At 43.2% G+C, this 22,799-nt stretch overlaps 1 protein-coding gene across 2 annotated transcripts in view; it reads left to right on the forward strand.

Moving 5' to 3' along the window:
- Positions 1-22,799, forward strand: part of prex1 (phosphatidylinositol-3,4,5-trisphosphate-dependent Rac exchange factor 1) — a 98,437-nt gene that overhangs the window by 67,693 nt on the left and 7,945 nt on the right. Inside the window, exons 16-32 of one of the 2 annotated variants that reach the window (XM_061672162.1) lie at positions 1,647-1,792; positions 3,419-3,511; positions 9,889-10,037; positions 10,111-10,196; positions 12,040-12,179; positions 13,294-13,438; positions 14,472-14,647; positions 14,755-14,916; positions 15,225-15,435; positions 16,594-16,861; positions 17,332-17,550; positions 19,222-19,310; positions 19,938-20,020; positions 21,393-21,483; positions 21,586-21,714; positions 21,853-21,894; positions 22,322-22,539. In XM_061672162.1, coding sequence (XP_061528146.1) covers positions 1,647-1,792; positions 3,419-3,511; positions 9,889-10,037; positions 10,111-10,196; positions 12,040-12,179; positions 13,294-13,438; positions 14,472-14,647; positions 14,755-14,916; positions 15,225-15,435; positions 16,594-16,861; positions 17,332-17,550; positions 19,222-19,310; positions 19,938-20,020; positions 21,393-21,483; positions 21,586-21,714; positions 21,853-21,894; positions 22,322-22,539 — 2,447 coding nt within the window. The remainder of the gene's footprint in view (positions 1-1,646; positions 1,793-3,418; positions 3,512-9,888; positions 10,038-10,110; positions 10,197-12,039; positions 12,180-13,293; positions 13,439-14,471; positions 14,648-14,754; positions 14,917-15,224; positions 15,436-16,593; positions 16,862-17,331; positions 17,551-19,221; positions 19,311-19,937; positions 20,021-21,392; positions 21,484-21,585; positions 21,715-21,852; positions 21,895-22,321; positions 22,540-22,799) is intronic. The other variant, XM_061672172.1, reaches the window with a different exon arrangement.

The following is a 22,799-nucleotide window of genomic DNA, read 5'->3' on the forward strand; positions in this document are numbered from 1 at the left end:
AACGTCAGCACGTGCGTGTCATCAGTTTATGGAGCGTTATAGAACTCAGGGTGCCAGGTGCTTTTTCTTTTTCTCAACATCTGGGTACCTTTGGCTTAGTTTATAGCCTGTTGTCTTTTACATCTGTTTGCACATTATTTCACCGAAACGTACTTCACAAAGAAATTTGGGTTATGGCTTAACCCAAGACAACCACATAAATTGTGTTGGTTTTGTTTTGGAATCTTTTTTTTTGTTGCTCTGATTAAAATCGGAGCTAATGCTCTGATTAAATTCAAAGTTATTAGGTCACAGGGGCACCTAGCACAGTATTTTGTGGTCGAACATGTTGAGATCCAAAAAACAATTTTGGAGTCATGCGTGTGTCTTGGCAACTGTTGTACAATTGCGTTGAGATATGCCCATCCCTGTGCACCGAGCCGAGGCAAAATACTGTCAAAGTCAATGGCGTCAGCATAGTATTGCACAAGTGCATTTCATGCATGACTATGCCACAAAGAAATGCGCAACATGACCAAAATGTTTTGTGTTTGTAATGTCCAGTTTGTGTGGCCCCATGTGTTCGAGTGAGGCTGAGCAGAGCAGCGAGACGAAAAAAACACACTACACCCCCAGAGGGTCCTGCCAGCTATGTCCTGTTTTGGCTATGGCACACATGTTAGTGTCAGCATCACTGGCCATTCAGCTAATAAGGCCTTGTGTGTGTGAAGATCTTTATTTAAGACTTTTCGTGTGTGTGTGTGTGTGTGGGGGAGGGGGGGGGGGGTTAAACACTATCGTATCAACACGGAATTTATGACAAGGCAACCGCATGCATACTCCAAACGTGTAGTGGTACATGCTCCTGCCTTTCACATAGACGCCTCTTGTTCGATTCCGCTCAGTGTCAAGCCACTACCGGTCCCCAAAAATGGGTGGGTTGCAAACTTGCATCAGGACAGGCATCCAGTGTAAAAACTATGCCAAACAAATCATGCCAGTAGCGACCCCTGATAGGAAAAGCCGAAAGTTACTTCTACATTACAAAAACGGCAGAGATTCTATGTATTGTTTTTGTACTACATTTCCTTTTTATACAATATCCAACCTCCACGTTCTTGTGAGACGAGGGTCTCTCATGGAAGAATAGCAAATAGTTAAATTTTAGCACAAATGCAGGAATTGCAGCTTATTGTCTATCACTCAGAAATACACCGCCCTGGGAACATCGGAACGGTTTTGTCTTCGCAAAAATATACATTTGACTATAAAATGGCGAGGTTGTAGTTGTATTTTGATCACTATGGTTGGTCAGTCGGATAATGATTCAGCGAGTAGGAGTCCACAAATACTCGTTAACCAATTTCCACAAAATGTTGTACAGGCCAACATGCATGTTTCGGGAATTTTTTAGGAGGGAGGCGAAGTCTTCATGGCAAGACAAAGCCGTACATGGTAGGAAAACCCATGCAAGCACGTGGAGAACATTCATATTATACACAGAAAGGTGCAAGCCAAACCCAAAACAATTTGATGGTGAGGCAGACACGCAAAGGACATGGTTTACCGTGCCACTCCATGCTGATATCGTTTGCTGTAATATGTACTTGAAATATTCCAACAAACCTTATGCTTTCTCTCATCATGATGTTTTGTCCCCCCATCAGTTTTGGAGAAGAGCGAGTTCAAAGACGAGTCTCAGTTCTTCCGCTTCTATGCAGACGAGGAGACGGAAGGAACTAGCTCAAAGAGCAAACAGCTCCAGCGGAACGACTTCAAGCTCATCGAGAACATCTTGGTCAAGTCTATGGTGGTGAGTTTCAAAATATGTTCTCGGCATAGTACGTGAAAAGATAATAAAACCAGTGATGAAAGCAACAGTCCTATTTAGATAGTGGCAGTTTTCGTATACTGTAAAATACATTAGCTGGTCTCTTCCACCAAAAATGGAGCCACTTGTTGCTGGCAGAAGTTGTGGGGTACAATCGTTTTCCTTGACAATTTATGGAAGAGGGCTCTGTTGCCAAACACAGGACTGGGTGAGTTGCCATGCAGATGATTATAGCGATGTACATTTATACACATACATATTTCACAGTCATGAGAAAAAAAAAGAAAAAGAAAACATGCCTCTTTCATCACACTGGGATCTGCTGGAAAATCCATTGTATCAAGCGTGTACTGACTGGAAATGTTGTCGCAGTGGCTTATGGTTACAGATGAATTATTTTACAGTTCGGTACCTTGATATTGAAGTGGGAGAGACTAACTCCCCAAGTTGGAACTTCAAAATGGATCTTTCGTCCATGGCTCATCCGCACATCGCGGGTTACATCAATGTTAACTTTCCATGGAGACACAGACAATGACTCTGGCATCTTGGAGAATGTTTCCTCCTCACATTCTTTAAGGCCTCTTCACGGTAAACTCCGCTTTACGGCATAATTCGTCCCTGGGTATCTGTGAACGTGCAATTTTATGGATAGTGTATTTACGGCCCCGGGCTAGATTTTTGTTCAGGCGGAAACATGTATTCATCCATCCATCCATCCATCCATCCATCCATCCTTTTTCTGAACCGCTTCTCCTCACCAGGGTCGCGGGCGTGCCGGAGCCCATCCCAGCTATCATCGGGCAGGAGGCGGGGTACACCCTGAACTGGTTGCCAGCCAATCGCAGGGCTTACATGTATTCAGTCAAAAGCATTTAGAGTCAGTCAATCAGTCAGGGGTGGGCTTGACTCTTTAATCCTTCCAGAATCTTATTTCATCATCTTGAGAGACATTTTAGACTTTGATGCTTCCAACTTTATGGAAACCTTTTTCTGTCTGTTCCAGCATGACTGTGCCCCAGTGCACAAAGAAAGGGCCAGGTACAGTTCAGAAACTCCTTATTTGCCACAGCCATCTTCCTCTCATCTGACACCACCATCTCCATCTTATCAGGGCTGCGCAGCAGGAAGATGGCCCTGAATGCTTACTTAATGGAAGCCAGCTAATGTGTTCGCTAATGACAACGTTGAGCCCCCACTAACTGGGGAGAAGAGTACCAGAAACAGAGACGCAAGACACAGTACATAACGCACACGTATGCTCAAAACTGCAAGCATGCACCATTAGAGACCAGTATACTTACTGGAACGTTTAGTAAACTATGTTTATTATTGTGGTGGTGAAACTGTAGTGGAAGAACATTGTATCTTAATCAGAAGTGTTTTTAATATTTGATTACGTTTCTATAGCTACCTGAGCAAGTCAAAATGTTTAAAACAGTTCCCAGTATGAGAGTGCAGAAACAACAACAATGATAGACGTATTGCGAAATTAACAGCTTCTATTTATTATTATCTCCATGGCAGAATAATTGAGACAGCCAGAAGTGGCCAATGAGTGTCCATACTAGACAGGTTAAATTGAGTAATTCGATCTTTATGTGCTAGATTCACCCCGAGGAGGAGGATTACGGCTTTGAGATTGAGGAGAAAAACAAGGCCATTGTGGTGAAGTCTGTCACCAGAGGCTCACACGCGGAGGTAACCACATGCGCACGCACACGCACGCACACACACACACACGCACGCACACGCACGCAGTGTTTCTTCTCCATGCCCCATGGCATTAGTTCCTGTAGTTAATGGCTGTCGAATGTTTGGACGGCTGCTGTCCGTCTCCTTCTGTTGCCCTGCGTGAGCTTCATTGTGATTGGATGTCAAGCCACATGACATGCCCCCTCACATCCCCTCCACAAAAATAAACACACAAGTAAAATGCAATATGCCACATTAATGGTTGAGGGAAAAAATGGACTGTGAAAGTAGTTCAGATAGGCAAATGATGCACCTGGCTGAACTCTTCTTAACCAGTGTGAACGTTGTTGTTCACCACTATTTATTGTAGCCCTTCTTTCGTTTATGTACTCCTCCAGTTTCATCATTACGCCTGCCAAGGAGGCATGCTTGGCAAACAAACAAACAACTTCCAAGTACTTTTTTTTTTTTTTTCTTTGTCCTGTTCGCCTGTTAGGTCAAGCAGAATGGAAAATCTGTTTCCCTTTCATGCCGAACCAGTTTTACTATGTCACAGTGGAATTTTTAAGCTTCCGCTGTGGTATTATAATTGAGGTTTATTGAGAATCAAACTTGATCAGTCGAACAGAACAAAGTTTCTAGAAGGGAGAAAGTAACAAAGACAAAAGACAAAGCACTAATTGTAAACAGGATGAGTGAAGTAAATCATCACATTATCTACACCGATGAAACGTTAAATATGAGTCTTGCACGGGGCTGTAGTGCTACACCCTGTGAGGGAAGGACAGGACAAGATAGAACAGGACAAGGACAGGAGAAGACGCATGCAAGACCAGGGTCGTGAACCCGGCTGTACAGCTGAAGTATGGTGACATTAATTATGTAAATTATAAAAGTGTACAGGACGAGAGTATAAGTGAGGGGATACGCAAGCGATTTGCATATCCATGAGTTATTTGTTGCAGGAAGGGATGTGTGCCTGCGGATACATGCAAGCGAATTGATACCGTTTTACATGCACAAAGACTAACAGAAGTGTCCTGTAATTGCTGTGGCCGCACCGCAGCGGCTGAGGACCCCACCCGATCAATCGGGGGGGTCGGGATCAGGCAACCAGCCGCCCAGCGGGGGCCGCAGGGACCCAATGCCACCCCCCCAGCCAATCACCCCACCCCACCCACCACACATCAGGTGGACGCCTCCTCGCCCCAAACCAGGCAGGGAAAAGAACCCCACAGCCCGCAGGGGACCGCCCGGCTCCCCCACAGGAAGAGGAAGAGGCGACCGCAGAGGGACGCAAGGAATGGAGGGAAGAGGAGGAAGCGACAGTGGGGCGCCCACCAGAGCGGGGGACCCAGGCGGGTGCCAGCCGGCACCGCCCCAGCACCCACGGCACGTGGGCGAGTCACCATCACACCACCATTTCTCCCCAGGAGGTCACCCCAGTGGTTCCCCCCACCCCCGAGATCAGGAAGGAGTGAAAAATAGTCCCGGAATTCTTGGAATAGTTCATCACGTGTCCTAAAAACATTATTGATAAATAGTTGTCGTAGGTGGTCAATTCCATGTTGTTCCCATGTACAAAAATGAAGGGGTATATTATTAATTTCGAAATATGGATTATGCCAGATTGGGGAGAGCATACTGGGAGCTAATTGAGATCCTGTCGATTCTAAACTTTGCCACCGAGCCTTTAAGGTGGATGCGATTATTGGATTCTTGAAACATTTATGGCGTTTAAGACGAGTAGAAATAAATGGGAGTTTTGGTAGTTTGATGTTGTTGCAGTCTGTCTGTTCCAGTTCTAGCCAAGAATAACACTCCTCACTGTGTTGCAACCATTTGATGAGGTATTGTAATTGGTTAGCTCAATAATAGTGTTTCAAGTTGGGAGCATTTAGGCCTCCCTCCTGTTTACTTTTCTGAAGAGTGGATAGACTGATTGCGTTTTTCTTATTTTTTGAATAAAAATGTATTACAGCAGAATCTCAGGTTTGAAACCATTTAAATGTGGTCTTAAATGCAATCATTGAAAATAAAGAATTTATTTGAGGTAAGGTTTTCATTTTTATTGTAGCTATTCTTCCCAGTAAAGATATAGGCAAGTTATTCCAGCGTCTTCAATCAGCTGAGATTTCTTCCAGAAGTGGTGTGTAATTTAGATTGGTTAGCTCTGTGAGTTTTGACGAAATATTGTGACCTAAGTACTTAATGTTTCCTTTTGGCGTAGGGTACTCTGGGATTTTTTTTCTGCAGGAGTCCATGATCTTGTTATTGGGAGTGTTGTTGCTTTTGTCTAGTTAATAGAGTAGTCTATTTGTTAAAATGTTTTAATGAGATTGAAGACTGCCTGAAGAGAATACTTGGGTTCCTGTAAGTAAAGAAGAATATCATCAGCATATAGATAGATTTTGTGTTCTGTCGCTAGTGAACAGATACCTTTTCATGTTAGCATTCTGACGTATAGCGGCAGCAAGTGGTTCGATAAATATTGCAAATAGCATTGGTTCCTCTTTGTAATGTCAAACGTTGTGAAGTGATCCTGTGTGTGGTGACTGTCGCTTTCGGCGAATTGTATAATGTTGCTATCCAATGTATAAATGAATCTGCAAGGCCAAATTTGTGAAGTACTGCAAACAGGAAAGCCCAGTCGACTTTATCGATCGCTTTCTCTGCGTCAGGTGACATGATGATTGCGTTTAGATTTTTACGCTGTGACATGCTTATTAAATTCAACAGACGTCTGACATTATTTGAGGAACTTCTACCTTTAATGAAGCCTGTCTGGTCATAGTGGATTATCGACGGAAGTACCTTTTCAAGTCTCGCTGCGAGGGCTTTTGAGACAATCTTGATATCTACATTCATCAGTGATAAAGGCCGATAATTCGCCGGGAGAGTGGGGTCTTTACCTGGCTTTAGTCATAACTTAATTGAAGTTGTGTTCATATGGCTACTAATTCTACCTTTTATCCTTTATCTCATTGACTGTTCTGAAAAATAGAGGCGCTAGTATTGGCCAAAAATGTTTCATGAATTCAACAGGGATTCCGTCCGGACCAGGCGCCCGTCTCGGTTGCATATTTTTAAATGCGTTATGTAATTCTATGATTGTTAAAGGAACTTCCAAGTACTTTAGTAGCAGTTCTGAAATATTATATCGTATTCTCCTGGTCATGCTTAATTCCTTTTTTTACGAGCGCACTTTTCATCTTTGCGGATTCTCACATCCAGACTTCTGAATTATCCACTGCACTTTCAATTTTGAATAAATGTGGAAACACCAAAAAGGTGTGATTCATTGACAGGGCAGGTGGCGTAGAAATTCTGCAACATCTACTTTTCCTTATACTTGTGAATATCATTGAAATCTGTGAAAAAGGATAAAGCAGACTTTAAATTTGAAAATACCTTATGTAGGTTTGCAATGTATCCCCAGCCAGTTGGGATGAGTGGACAAAAGTTCCGTATGAAATACAGTAAATCCAATAAAAGCAATTTAATCAGAATACTGTGCTCATGACTGAAAGCTATAACATGCAACTTCTGTCGCCCCCCTAGGCTGGAATTTAGTATTACAGGCCTTCAATAAAACAGGATTTTTTTAAAAATTAATTGTTAATTTTTTTGGGGGGGGCGTGCCACAAACATCGAAACAAATAAAAGCAAATGCTGAAATATATAGGTCACTATTGCACCATTACGATGAATGTTGTTGTTGTAATAGTGAGAACACTGTGCTGTTTCATATCCATTTTCTGAGCCGCTTCTCCTCACTTGGGTCGCGGGCGCGCCGGAGCCCATCCCAGCTGTCATCGGGCAGGAGGCGGGGCACACCCTGAACTGGTTACCAGCCAATCGCAGGGCACAGAGAAACAATCGACCATTCGCACTCACATTCACACCTACGGGCAATTTAGAGTTGTCAATTAACCTACCATGCATGTTTTTGGGATGTGGGAGGAAACCGACGTGCCCGGAGAAAACCCACGCAGGGACGGGGAGAACATGCAAACTCCACACAGGCGGGGTCGGGGATTGAACCCCGGACCTCAGAACTGTGAGGCAGACGCCCTAACCAGTCGCTCACCGTCCCGCCCTGTTTCATATTCTCTACCAAAAAATAGCCTGGTTAAAAAACGCTGTCATAACTGACTCATGGCGCCTCTGTCATCAACGCAAGAGAATATTTTTTTTGTTCAGTCTCTCTTGATACTTTCTGGAAGTCTCTTACAGTGTTATTAATGTGTGTGGCGTATAATGAAACTGCATCAAACTTCGAACGCAATATGATTTTTCAGCTTCTTGGGCAGCTTGACTTAATACAGCCTAGCCTCTGAAGCGCAGAAGCGGAAAAGTGCTTAATTCGACGGGGGAATACGCGCAAGGCCAGATTCGACAGGGAACACCCACATTTTAGGGTTGCTCCACCCGGAGCTCGTATCTGGCATGAACTCACGTGCACATACTGTATACATTATACTGTATATATGCACTGTATATGTATGTATATTCTATATACACGTATCAAAATCAAGTGACTGAAGGGTTAGGGTTATGGCTTTGCAGTCATAGAAAACCTTGAGTTTGCCTTCCAACCCAGCGTTTTCTATGGCGTACTGTACTAACGAATTATGATCCACTATAATTGAAGTCTCATAGAAAATTCAATTTCAGATACTTCAATCTGGATCGAGATGAAATGTGAAGATCTTAAATAAAAGCCGGTCACCCATGAATTCTGTAAATGGGTGACCGGCCGGCTATTATTTAAGATTTTCACATGACTGTTTTTCCAGTAAATAATGTGTGGATCTTATTGACAGAAGTCAGACATATGCAACTGGTCTACCGTATATCTATGATGGTGTACGATCTGGTGTCTATCCAAATGAAGGTCATTTTGTCTTGATAAATGTCTCCACTAACTTAGTGCAATTACTTTCTCTTATTTCAGTTTCCCTCATTGCTATCCCAAATCGGCGTCTGGATAATCTCTCTCTATTTCTCTCTTTCTTTGTCTCTCTGGACTTTTCTTTCCACAGTAAACCCTCAATCTCTGCTCTTTTTTCTCCTTTCCTCTCTTTCCCTCTTCGTCTCTTATTCATCATCCTCAGTTTCCCCAACCTCCCCACAATAACACCATTGGTAGTTGTGACACAGCCTGTGTGCCAGCTCATTGAATGCGGCTCAGCTGATTCCCATGGGGCTCTCAAAAGGGGTTGACGCGCGCACACACACGCACGCGCGCACACACACGCATGCGCACAAGCACGTACAAACACATGCACAGCCCTTTGACGATGATACTATGACATCAAGTCAGGCAAACTCCTCTCTGCTCCTCCCGGTCATTCATCCATCCCAGGCCGTTATCCAGATTCAGGGCCCCAGCTCAGCCAAGGCCACCCCTCCGGATGTGTGTCCAGGACACTGGACTCACGCTGGATCCCCTCAGAGCGCACACGCTGTTCTCACAACGTGACTGCATTTCATGTCCCATTGCGGGTCATCGTGTAGTGTGAAAGTTATTAATAGCCAGTTAGGTAACGCTTGTATCTGACAAAAGCGAGCAAAGCATGTGACAAGGTGTCACACCATTGTGATGTTTTATTTCATAGTCGAATACTAATTATTTTATTAAGTATTGCACGATTAGATGAATTTGCATTACTTGGTGGTGGATGGTAGTTCATTCAGCTGACGTCATTTTGCAACAAAAGTAACTTTTCACACACAGCAGGTTTAAGACTATGCTCTTCATTACTGAATAGGAAACTTAAGAGTCTGTGTGGGGTGGACATCTGCCTCGACTTGTTGGTGTGAGAAAGTTGAAGCGGGAATACTTGGGTATTTCCCCGCTTCAAGGTAACAAAAAACAAACAAACAAAAAAAAGTATATACAGTGCAAAGGTTTCACATTATATCCCAAACTTACTATGGCGGTGTGCTTGGTCATGGTGAGGTTGATGTATAGTACTCATCATAGGCGAGTCGCTTTCATGAGCCGCAAGGAAGTTGTGTGCGTCCTAGTTCCAAATGTGTCGCCAAAGGCGAACGGCTTGCCCAAAATAAAAAAAAATAAAAAATGTGACTTGACTGTTGCAAAAATAACATTAACAAAGGTACATTATTTGGAGTAAATTACTTTTGGGGGGGGGGCCAATTAATTGAAATTTAAGTGAAAACACCTTGGATGCACTTATTGGTTGATCTTGGCATCAAAACCTTACAGTGCATTAAAACTGTTAACGCTAGCGCTAACAGGTAATACACAAACTCAATGCAGTCCTGTCGTGACACTCTTACTATCAGACTGCAGGCACGGTGGGATGGTGTGACCTATTATTGACCAGATCATCCATGTCCATCTGTCCGTCCAGATGGCAGGTCTGCAGGCGGGCAGGAAGATCCACACCATCAACGAGGACCTGTTGTTCCTCAGGCCTTTCTCCGAGGTGGAAGCCATGATCAACCAGGCCTTCTGCGTACGACGCTCCCTGCGGCTGCTCGTCGCCACCAAGGCCAAGGAGTAAGTGACTGCGCACATACGCATGCAACATACACGTGAGGTGCACTGGTCCGACTGGGTATTTCTCCTCCAGGATTGTGAAAGTCCCTGACAACCCAGACAGCCTTTCCTTTAGACTATGTGGCTCCGCCCCCCCTCATGTCCACGCTGTAAGGAAAGGTGAGTGACCAATTCCATTGATTGAACTGCAGCATTATGACTGTAAATGAATGTCACTGTGACACGCAGTTTCTTGTGAAAACCCGATCACAGACTTCCATCGAGGGTGGACATTCCTCATTTACTAATTTCACCAATGATATTTTATGTCAGATTGTCAAATTATAGACCTTCATAGATTCCGACCTCCTGCAAGTGCCTGAAGTTTGTCGTTGGGTTTCATATCATGCCCACTGAGAAATTAAGGAAATCTCACAGTTTGCAATTTTAACAGACGTTCCTTGGAAAACAGTATTATTCCCCTTCATCTAACACATTGTTTTGTGTGTGTGATGAAGTAACCTGCTTTAACAACGGTAATAAAGCTCACAAAACCCAGAATGTCCTTATGGTTTTGTTGATGCTCGTGTAGTTTTGCTCGTGAGCAGTCTGCAGCTGCAGAAGTGTCATTGAATTTACATTTACTGCACTCGGTTACAAGCCTCATATATTTTGCCAACAGGACCCTCATGTTTGGGGTATCTGTGCACATATTTCAGCAAGTTTACCCTGACAATGACGCCATCAGTGCTGCGAAGTGCTTTGAAAGCGTTTATGGTGTCGAAAAGACAAATAACTCTACTGAAGTCAAGGCAAAGATGAGGTAACTCTAGCCTTTAGCCACCTGTTCCATTCTGCCCTTAGTGAGTTTTTATTGGGATTTTATGACCACCTGTCACCCACACGGCATCCGGTCAAGGTTCAAATCCCTAAAAGGCCAAACTCTACTTCCCAGACACTTCTACATTTGCCACTTTTAGGCATATTACGTCGACGTAACGCTGTTTAAAACTCTAATCGAACGTCTGTCACCTAATTTCCCTCTGTGCTGTCCAATACGGGGCCCAGTGGTGTTGTAGTTAGGTAACTGCTGTTACCCTGAGGAGGAAGTGATGCAAGTGATATTTTTAGATGGTAGAGCAACAGGTAATGGAGGTGTTGATTGGGCATCCATTCTGAAAGGCCATTAGTGGCTTAGAATAGCATGTCGTGAGAAAAATGGATGTCTGTTTTCTTGCTGGAACAAGAAAAAAAGGAAAGGTTATTGTCTGGTTATGTACGCATTGTCAGGATCAAATCTTTATGAATTGTACTGATGCTAGTAAAAAACAAAAATAACAACACTTAATGATCAGTAATGAGATGTGTCTCAGATTTTCACTCTTTGACATTAATTGTCACACTTTTGTTATTAGTAAAAACAATGAAACTTAATCTGGTTAACAAATGACAACAGTATGGTGATGCTGGAGTTACTGGTTTGAATGTAAATTTGCTTACGTCAAGTAACTTCTCCTCATTTTCTGCTTGTGCTCACACTGCTTGTTCAAGCTGTTCCATTCTTTTAACAAGAATTGTGGAAAAAGGAGATAAAGTTCTATCATTTTTGGTGCTTGGGGTTACAGACACTAAGGTCCTACAAAATAGAAAGTATCTCAAAAAGCAGCCCCGAAAATCCACACATGCAGAGTTAATTCTTTGATGGTCACTGAGCTGAGGTCTTGCCAGATTGTCCTGACCTTTCCGGTGACATCATGTAGTCCAGATGTACTCCAAGGTTTCATGTATTTATTTTTGTCGAAAACCTTTGGAGGATTCAGACCGGTACAACCGCAGAGGCTCCTGACTAAATTAGATTGAGCCTTCAACAATTGACAGGTTTTTTTGTTTGCTTGATGTGGCGGTCGCCGAACAAAGATTCGGGTTACACGGGACGACAATTTATTTATTTAACCAATGCAGTTCCGTCTCTCCGACTCTAACTGATCTTACCTTTGACCTCTCTCGTTGACACTCTACACAGGCTGGGAGGCGGCAGGGGCGGGGCTTCATCCCGGTCAGGTCATCCTGAAAGTCAACGGCAACAACGTCAACCGTAGCGACTACCAAGAGGTTCTGGAGCACTTTAGCGCGCAGCAGGCGAACCTCGAGCTTCCCCATGTGGTGAGAAGACAAAACAAACAAAAACAAACACAATGGATCAATTTGCGTTGTAATAAGAGCGTGGCAGGGTCTGAAGGTTGACATGGCAACGTACTTCTTCATAAAAACCCACATACGATGACATCAGTATTCAGCTATGTGGCATACCCAACTCCTACAACACAAGAATGAACATTATTTATGCTACAAATGACGCCTCTTTGTCATTCTCTTTGAACTAGGAAGAAGTATTTTAACAAACAACCATATGGACAAAACACAACTGGAAACCCCCGCACATTGCTTTTCACTTTTGTTAGCACCTTAGCCTTTTTTAATGTTCGGTATCTTTCCCTCTTTTCACATTCATCTGCAATCTCCAGAAATCGTTCCAGTCACCACCACTGTTCTCGACTCCAGTTGTGGGCTGCGTGGTGTTTTCCCACATACCGTTCACTGTTCTGCAGTCCAAAATGTACACAGTGCTGTGCACAAACCAGATATCGCAAATGAAGTAACTTGTATCTTTCTGCAGGATTGTCGACCACTGTTGCTAAGAATGTTTGGGTTCAAATTTGTGTTTGGTTAAGTCATGTTCGAGTTCACAAGGTCACTCTTTATTGTGCACAGCCGACATCCTAACCTGCAACACTCTCGTCTGGGTAACAGGAAGTCAGCGGTGCCAGGCGGTTTTTCACAGGGCTGCAGACAGAGTGGGACGTCTCCCTCGCTGTATTAAGTGCGCTGCAGTGTTTTGTTTTCTTTCATAGTCCTCCCAGCCTACTGTTCTCTTTCCAAATCCTCTTCGCTCACGCCCAATGAACAGGCTCAGCCAAAGTGTGAGGCCTCTTTGGATTGGTTTTGGAGCATCGCTTGATATCAGGATGTTGTCCATGTGGTTGATTGCACTGCTGAGTTTGGGGTGGAGAATCAACTTCACCCTCAGTGGACCTTCTTGATTCTCTTCATTAAGTGGATGTACACACATACACTTTAATTACTGGAATTCTGAATGTAGATTAGGGAAAAGTGTGACACACATCATAATTAATCATGAAAATGATCGATTCATTGTTAAATATGATATGAATTGGTGCACCTATGACTATCTAGCTGTAATCTACTGCATCCCCAGTGTCAGTGGGTGTACCGTGCTTTTGAGGATGTGGAAGAGCTTCAAAGCCAGCGAGCTTCAGCTGAAACGAAAGAAAGCCCATTCAGGCCTTACCCTGTAGAAAATGGCTCTGGCCACAGTGAGGAAAATGGCACCAATGGAACAGGTGAGACGGATTATGCGCACCCTTTTTTCCTCAGTTTTTTGTATTATTATTATTATTATAATTTTTTTTTTTTTTTTTTTACTATTTTGAGTCTCATTGGTGGCCCAACCATTTCATTTTGACACTTGAACTTTAGCTGCTTGATGTCTGATTGAAGATTGAGTCATAATGCAGCCATGATATGACATCATTGCTTCTGACATCATTTTCCATCTAGATTGCCAGAGGCTATTAATGTCTGTATTGAGTCTTTGGCAGGCTGTTAAAAAAGCCTTTTCAGCAGTTTGTTCTTAGACTGTGGCATTCTCTGCAGCGCGTTATCACGTCACATTCGGTGAATCTGTTAGTTAGCAGTTAGTTAATTGGCGAGATTACAGTACACAAAACTAAATCCACCAACTGGATGGGTGGTGCGTGGGCCAACCAATAAGCCTTGAAATCTCAGTCTAGATCCACAAGAATGTGAAAATCAAGGAAGCTGTTTTGATTTCCCCCATCCCCCTTCCACCAAGACATTTTTGCTGCGTCTAGAAATGGGCACCCGCTTAGTAATGCCCATTACTGCCACCTACAGGACTGGAGTGAAACAGACTTCGGCCATCACGTCGTCATTATTTTAGCGTTCCAGAAAATAGATGGTCAGAGTTCGAACGCTCCTAAACATTTAGGAGCGTTCGAACTTGGCAGAGGCACTTCCTCCAAAGTGCCCTTTTTTTTTTCCAAAAATGTGTTTTCTACGTCTTGTGCTTACTCAAGTAGTCACAAGGATTAGGTTTTCCTCTTTTGATGCAGCTTCATGAACTATTTCAGTTAGTTTCAAGAGAACAACTGCAACATTTAAATAGTCTCTTGAGCCACAATTCAGCTACGCACTCAACATTATAAAATGCTCAATTCAATATATCTGTACAACACACAGATTGTCCCGAAATCTATGCATGGACAATCAGAATGTGGCGTGTTGCTTTTGCCGAAGGGCACAAACGAGTTGTTCCATGTGTTTCTTTCCTATTTCTTTTTCTGCGGCCCACAGATTATAGACTGGGAAGCCTTTCCGTGTCAGATGACACACCGCTGGTCAGTTTGACCGTGGATAATGTCCACCTGGAGCATGGGGTGCTCTATGAATACGTCAGCACTGCCGGGATCAAGAGCCACGTCCTGGAAAAGATAATGGAGCCTAAAGGCTGCTTTACCCTCACTGCTAAGGTTGTAGTTTTGTGTAAACTATATGAATATGTTACCTATACTGTATATGTGGTTCACACATTAATGGTAGTACATTTCCTTCAACTCTCTACTGTCTACTCGTGCAGATTCTTGAGGCCTTTTCTAGTGATGACGGGCAGTTTGTCAGTAACTGCAGCCAGCTCATCTCCCGGAGCGACAGAGTGGTCACAATGCCACAGTATGAGTTCAGGCACATCTGCGACACCAAGCTGGAGAGCATCCGATGGCGCATCGACAGCTACCAGCAGGTAGGGAATGGTCTCACTTCCTGGCCGTGGGTATAACAGGGGTGTTGTTGATTGCTTGCTCGTCGCGTTTAAAGACATACTGCTTTCCAATGTTTTATGATGCTCGTGTGAATGTTACTGTGTGGATGTTGACTGTCATTTCAATCAATGAGTTTGAGCTTCGGCAGCGTTCTTCTAAATTACGTTCGCTGTACTTTGTTCGAATGAAATGTTATTGTACTTAACTGCTGTTCCCCTTTTCTGCTACAGTTATAATTAAGAACTGTCAGGACATTGGTAATTGTTGTGTTACCCATATGTTGTCACAGTTTTCCTCGGAACTTCGAAACACGGCCTGGCCCACCTTCAGGCAAGCGAGCAGCCGAACGCACCCGTTGAGCTGCACGGACTTTGTTCCCACCAACTTCCACGTCAACCTGATGCAGGTTTCCTACCCCAAAAGTGCTACCTCCGCCGGCAGGACTTTTAATATCCGCTTTGGACGGAAGAACTCGCTGTTCGGTCTCGACCCGGATCAAGGTAGTGTCCTTTGGGTTAATAAACAACTGCACACGATGTTGGAAATGCAGGGCATTCAATCAGATTGTAGCTGTACTTGTCAAAATAATGCAGTACTTGGATATTTTCCTTTCAGTCCGTCATGGCACGGGTTAGTAAGAGCCCACTTAACAGCAGCTTAGCGATCACTCTGGCTAATTGACCTTTATGGCCATTAAAATCCCACAGCGCCATGAATGGAATGCCATTAGTTCTCTACAGCAATTTCCCTGGTAGACCCGACGAGTAGTTCGCCGTTTGGATCCGGTTAGTTTACTGCAGAGGTCAAAGGGCAGAGAAAGGCATACAATTTGAGGGTACATGGGGGGGCGCGGGGGGGGGGGGGGAGTCTCATACAGGCTTTGTAAAATTCTTCTTCTATTGTTAGAAGTACATTTCCTTTTAACTTCCTAAATAGTCAAATACTAGCATCCTCTCTCATGCAAGATGCAAATGCAATGCAGCTGTCTAGACAACATCTCTTGCATTGTTCCTCAGGCCCCGCTTGTACTCCCTCTGACATCTGCCTAGCAGTTGCACTGAGCAGATGTTCTCATTCATCTAAATAATGTAGGTTTTTAAAATACAATTCTAGGCACTGCTTAATGTCAGCGTTACTAATAATACGCACTCTGGGTCCCGAGCAGGAATTCTCAGGTTACTGCAGCTTTTTCTGTCTTGTAACTTAAGTAAACATTTGACTTAGCTCTGCATGTCAGCCGCGGGAGTGCATCTGAACAAGTTCCTCCTTAAATGGAAAGCAGACAAAAGTGTTCCTCCATTTAAACATCTGTTGTGGATCCCGATGTCAGACAGTCAAGTCTGTTTTTCACCCACCGCAGCCCACAAGTTGTCTCTACTCTGCCCTACTTTACTCTACAACGCTTGATTCTACATCTTTACACATTAGCACTCCATTGTATTTTGTATCCTCTACTAATTTACTCATTCAACATTGAGAAGCATGAGGCTAATCTTCTCACTTTTATTTCACTCTACTCAAATGTACTCCAAGCTACTTCACTCTACTCTGCATTAGCCTGCGTCTGTTTTCATCTGTTGCATTTGTCTCCCGTTTCTTTTCGCCCCCGCAGCCCTTCTATACTCTGCATTGATCTACTGTACTCTTTTCACATCCAGCTCAACTGAACCCCATGTCACACACCCAGCATTGTGTGAGCAGCATGGGAGCTCCTTCTTGGAACTCTTTGGGCCCGGACGGGGAAGACGGAGAGGAGTCCTTGAATGGAGGCGAAAGTTTGACGGACGGCCGAGGTTACGGCGAAGGCGGCTTGAGCTTTCTGCTCAAGCAGGAGGACATGGAGACGCAGGACGCTTACCTTCACTTGTACAGCCGCCTGGACGTTGCTGTTCGAGAAATGAAGCAATATGTGGCTCAAATAGACGTGTAAGTAGGATAGATTGAATGTCCTCTTCTTATCTTTCACTCAACAGGAAGTCTTGATTTATCTTATCAAAACATTGCTATAGGCGTTTATGTGTGTCTAGCCTCCACAATGATATTTAGAAAACTCCATAGAAAGAGTTGGGAGTTGTCAAGCCTATGTCATAATTTGGGCTTTTTTTTTTTTCTTTCATTGTGCTCTTTGCCTAGTGTAAGGCTGAGGATTGGAAAAAAAACAACAACATTCCTCAGGCCCAAAATATTTATGTCCCAGGCCAGTGCATGAATAGAAGAAACTGTCATTGTGAGGAAGGGGTGTAACATGCAAATCTGGAATTGTGAGGGAGTCTTTGTCCCGTGACATAATGCAGTATACATTTTTAGAATGTAAAAATGTAAAATGATTGTTTCTCAGATTCTTTTTTTTTTTTTTAAATATATATAACTGCGTATGTCTTCTTTCATTCCTGTAGTCTTTTGTCATCCATCACCGAGCCCACACAGATCCCGACAGGTGGGGGGGGGGCTCCCGTCTATGGGACAGGCCAGCCCCCTTCTTTGGGCCCCTGTGAGGACAGCTGCGACCAGGACAAAGTGGAGCAAGGTGGCATTAAACGGGTTTGCTTCAAGGTGAACGAGGAGGACCAGGAGGACTCGGGTCACGACACAATGAGCTACAGAGACTCCTACAGGTGACCGAATCATGTCTGCAGATTTCAGTAGCTTCTAATGGCAACTTTTTTTTGTATTTAAAACTGAGCTAGTGCTGCCAATTCTGCAATGTTTTGCCTAATTTTTGTGTTTGAGTTGTCAAGTGGAGACACAGGAAACCCTTGTCTCACACCTGGATTACACATGAGCAAGTGTTTAAACTCCTCGACTGACTTCACAAACCCATAATCCAGCTCATTTCCCCCCTTTGGAGCCTGACAATTCACTCCAGATGTTGGCATTTCAATTTAAGATTGCAGGGCTAAAAATGACTTCAAAATGTTTTGGTCTGATCTGGTTATGTAATTTGCTTGTTGTGAGCTCACCCAAGACGTGTGTGTAAACGTGTGCGCGGTGCCCCGCCGAGCCCCGCCCTCCACCACTCACAAAGGCGTAGTTATTGGTTGTCGGTGTGGTGGGACGGTCTATAATAGAGCCAAGCGTTTGGGGTGCGGCCTCCTGGCCCAGTCTCTCATTAAGGCTCAGCCGCAGCGTGTGCGACTACCTCATCGCAAGAGGATGCGATGGAAAATATAGGCCGGGTTTTGTTTGTTTACTCACTCGTTTGACAATAAATTCAAGATAACCGTATGACGATGCACAGGGGAATATATTAAGTAATCATCTGAGAGCGGTCCTGTTAGAAATGAGACTAGCTTCAACTGGTTTGCGTTGACAGTAGAGTGATAACAAATGTGACTCCAGGAATTTGTGCAGATATCATGATCGAGTAGTTTCTGTTGCAAACTGCCGTGCGATATTTTCTAAGTCTCTTATGTGAGGGAGAGTCATCAAGAAGAGTAGGAGTGAGTTTGTGGCATGTCATTTCTTTTTCCATCAATTAGTTTTGTTTTTCCATTGGTCTCCAGCTACTTTTTACATTTTCTCTAAAATGATATGGTCTTTAGGATTAAAGGTGTCATATTTTACCAAACCAACATTTTCTGTTGTTTTGGAGGTAATATTGGCTTTATGACCTCTCAGTGAACGAGTGAAATGTGAATTAAAATCACCCACGCATTCCCGAATTTCAGACGTTTTTCAGCCAAGAGGCCTGAAATCAGGTCGTTCGAATTTCTCGAGCCTATCTACGGCACCAGCGAAGATCTCCGCCTTCCCTCTCCGCTCCCGAGCCAGCGCTGTCGACGTAAAAAAACACGTGCTCTCACAAGTGGGTCTTCTACACGCAGGCAACCAATCAGGGGAAAGGGCCAAATATAGAGAAAGCGGGTACAAAACTGGGTCAAACAGAAGTAGCTGTCAAAAATTGACAGCTAATTGGCTGTCTCCTCCCGCAAATCCCGTCGAATCATGTCGACCTGTGCATAGAAATACCGAGCTTCAAATAAGGCAAAGGGTGCTTGCTGCACATATACGGTATTGTAGTTTAGCTCAGTTTTCCATATTTAAGTCATACAAGCTGATGCTGCTACCCATTAAAGGAAAGTCTCTTTTGTTATTGCTACAGTGAGAAGCATTTAATTCCCTTTGATATACTGTAAATAAAAGGTTATTTGACATTATAATGACAAGCTAAAGCTGAGCAAACTTCCTCTGTGGTTGCAGAGCAGAACGATGCGCTTTGCCACATTTGAACCGTGTGCTCTTGTTGTTGTTTTTTTATTTATTTTTTTTATGTGCTTTTACATCAGTGAATGCAACAGCAACCGAGATTCTGTCCTGTCCTACACAAGTGTGAGGAGTAACAGCTCTTACCTGGGAAGTGACGAAATGGGATCAGGTAACAAAAACCTGAGCAGAAAATGTAGCGCAACACGTTTTATTTTGTTGTCCAAAATGCCACACTCTCGCAGTCCTTTTATCTCCAGTGACACACTTTCAGTCCTTTCTTTTTTTCTTTTTCTTTTTTTTTTTTTACCTGGCTCCTCGCCGCATTGGAGGCTTCCTGATCCAATGTGAGAGCCAACACAAGGGAAAATGTGTCACTGCATCTAACGACTCACATGAAGACAAACAAACATGTCTGCCCTTAGTTGCAGTTCTTCTGGGTGCAAATGGAAAACATGAACAAAAACAGTACTTGTTCACTTTATGTATTCATTTGAAAGTGTATGATCATGACCCCCAACATGAAGCTATACCATTCACATGACATCACACTTTAAAGCTACAGTATTTAAAATAAGTGACCACAGTCATCCGAAAAAAATAATAACATTTTTTTGGTTCTTAAATGCTACTTTGTTAAAGTAGAGTGCGTTTGCTCCAGGACTCCCGTTCATAGGAACGCACACTAACACAATGTGAGACATATACCCATTTCATATACAATACTTGCACACTGCACTGGATTAAATTTGCAGGTTATCAATGTTGGGAAAAATGACAATTGTGTTCTGCTTGCTAGGGGATGAGCTACCTTGCGACATGAGGATCCCCTCAGACAAACAGGACAAGCTGCACGGCTGTCTTGAGCATCTTTTCAACCAGGTACGTTCACTTTGAAATACATGTACTGTATATACTGTACGTGTTCAAGACGAGTTGGGACAAAGGACTGTGCAGTATGCCAGTGATTCGTGGTACAATTACCACTAGTGCTACACAGGGTTTCTCTAGTTGTGCTTGAAAAAAAATCCGTGAATACAAATAAAATGTACATTTTAATACATGCCATTTAATCAAACACATTAGAATGAACCTTGTAGCTAGCCTGTTTCTTTTTGGAGTCAAGCACAATACCGTACATTTTTATTTTACTTCTGAATTACACTGTGTTTCTTATACATTTGCATTTTATTTTTAAGGACCTTTTTTTTTTTTTTTTTTTTTTTTTTACATTTAAGTTCACTTAATTAAGTTCACTTAATTGATACGCATTATAATGGAATAATTTTTTTTTACGAAAATGTTTTTTTGTTCTTTAAGAACAGTGTTAATTAACAGTGTTAATGTTCCAACTGCATAATGTTACAGTAAAAAAAAAAAAAAAAAAAAAAGAACTTTTTCGGACTAAAACTGCTGCATCATTTTTGACGAACACTTAGGCCTCCAACATTGCTGTTGGTTTTAATGTTGGTCATTTGCTGGTACTTTGAGAGCAGAGTTTTTTTTTTTTGGGGGGTGGGCACTTGCTGTGAAAGGTTTGAGAACCACTGGAGTACTCGATTTAAACAACCTTTCCAGTTGTAATACATCCATACAAAATCATTTGATTGACGATGAACAATATTATTAATACAATAAATAAGATGGATGATGCTCAGAATATAGATACAGTGTGTATAGATAGTAAGATAAGCTAGTAACCGCAAAATGTGTTGTTTGCATTGACCCCATCCGCAAGGAGGAGTGGGCTTCTTAATAATAATTATAAATTTAAAAAACAAACAAACAAAAAAACCACACAATTTAATGTTTAGAAGGGATTCACTTTGAAATGATCGGTTGCAAAAGGAATAAAATACATGGCCGTGGTAATTTTTTTTTTTACATGGACCTGAACGAGTGTGAAACAATATCCAGGTGAATTCCCCAGCTAAAAGTACTCCATAAGTCCGGACCATGAAGCCCTGTTTAATGGGTTTTTTTTGTATGTGGAAAAAATGGGGAGGGTTTCAAAATAAGCTCTTCATATCGTCCTTATCCATTTGGCACCCTTCCCTTTGTGTACTTATCTCGGTGGTATACTGTAGTACCAAAAGAGTGGAGCTTGACAAATGCTCCTCTGTTGATTGGTCACGTCCGTGCGTCTGCTCGGTAGGCACGTGTCAATTTTACACCGCAAAAAAAAGCCCTTCAGTTGGGAGTTAATGCCGCAAATTTGTTCGGATGGTTTGAGTTTTTTGTGTGTTGCACACAGGTTGACTCCATCAACTGCCTCCTCAAAGGAAGTGTCATGACCAAGGCTTGTGAGGAGACCAAGCACTTTTACTCCGACCACAGCCAACCAGGTTCATATTTGCTTACGCGTGAACGCGCGAGAGAGTGTGTTTTTAATCGTGTGCCCAGCCACAGAGACGCGTACTCACGTGTTGCCGCTTTCATGTGAACAGAGTTTCGCCAGACAGAAGACTGGACGGTTCGTTATCGTAATGTCATCCACAAGAATATCCAGGAGGACCCTTGGAACCTTCCCAGCTCTATTAAAACGCTGGTGGAGAGCCTGCAGAGATTTGTGGAAGGTTTGTTAAATACAAAGGCATTCACACAGCACATATGTCATCACGACAGTATTCACTGGAATCATATATACGTACTGGATATATTTCTGTTTTACATACAATCATCACGACATACTGTTTTCCATCATTTTTTTGCAGATGGAAAGAACCAGCTTCTCTTGGCCCTGCTGAAATGCACAGGTAGTGCAACACATCATCGCTTTTAATGTGATGGCCGATAAAACTAAAAACCCAGAACTGTGTGAACATTTCCCATAATTTGACTCTCTGATAAGAACCAGCTCTCGCGATTTTTAAATGGATACCTCTCTGACAGTGTGAATTAAAACACTGCATTTTTCCCAGTAGACTTTAGGATGCACGTCGAGTACTGAATCTCAAATGTCGATCGTGCAGGTGTACCTAACGTTGTGGCTGTTCACAGTATGCATGTACAACTGTACTTACTGTAAAATGTTAGTGAGTCTCCTTTTTAACCACGTGAAGCCCTTTATGAGTCCTCTCTGTGAGACGTGCTTTATTAGTAACATTTCTAAAGCAGTACAGAAAATGGATGGATGGACTCAATCGCACTTTTCAATCAGGATTTCCATCTTTCTTTTGCCAGACACATCTCTGCAGCTTCGACGCGATGTCATCTTCTGCCAGGCCGCCACGGCTGCCGTCTGCACGCTGGCCGAGCAGCTGCTGGCCGCGTTACGATGCCGGTTCAACAACGCCGGCGAGTACCAGGAGGACAGCAAGGAGACCAGCCGTAAATGGCTGGAGCAAATATCTGCCATCGGCGTGCTGCTGCACTTGCAGTCCTCGCTCGCGCCGCATGTGGTGAGGACAACTGTGGCAAACCTGCACACATTTCCTAATTCAGTGATGTACAGAAAAACCTCCGAAGTCAAATGCCAACTCGGAGATCCAGCGAAATGTTCTGTGCCGAACCTTTTTCCTCCGAGGGGCCGCATCGCGAAAAATCGAAGACATTTCTTTGACCTTGAATTCATTGAAAACTCTAAAAGCAATTGACCAGGCAATGATATATATTGTTTATAAATTGTCGTTATGTAAAAACAAAAAATGCTACATCACAC

This window comes from Phycodurus eques, chromosome 1 (assembly GCF_024500275.1).
Source record: "Phycodurus eques isolate BA_2022a chromosome 1, UOR_Pequ_1.1, whole genome shotgun sequence".
NCBI lineage: Eukaryota > Metazoa > Chordata > Actinopteri > Syngnathiformes > Syngnathidae > Phycodurus > Phycodurus eques.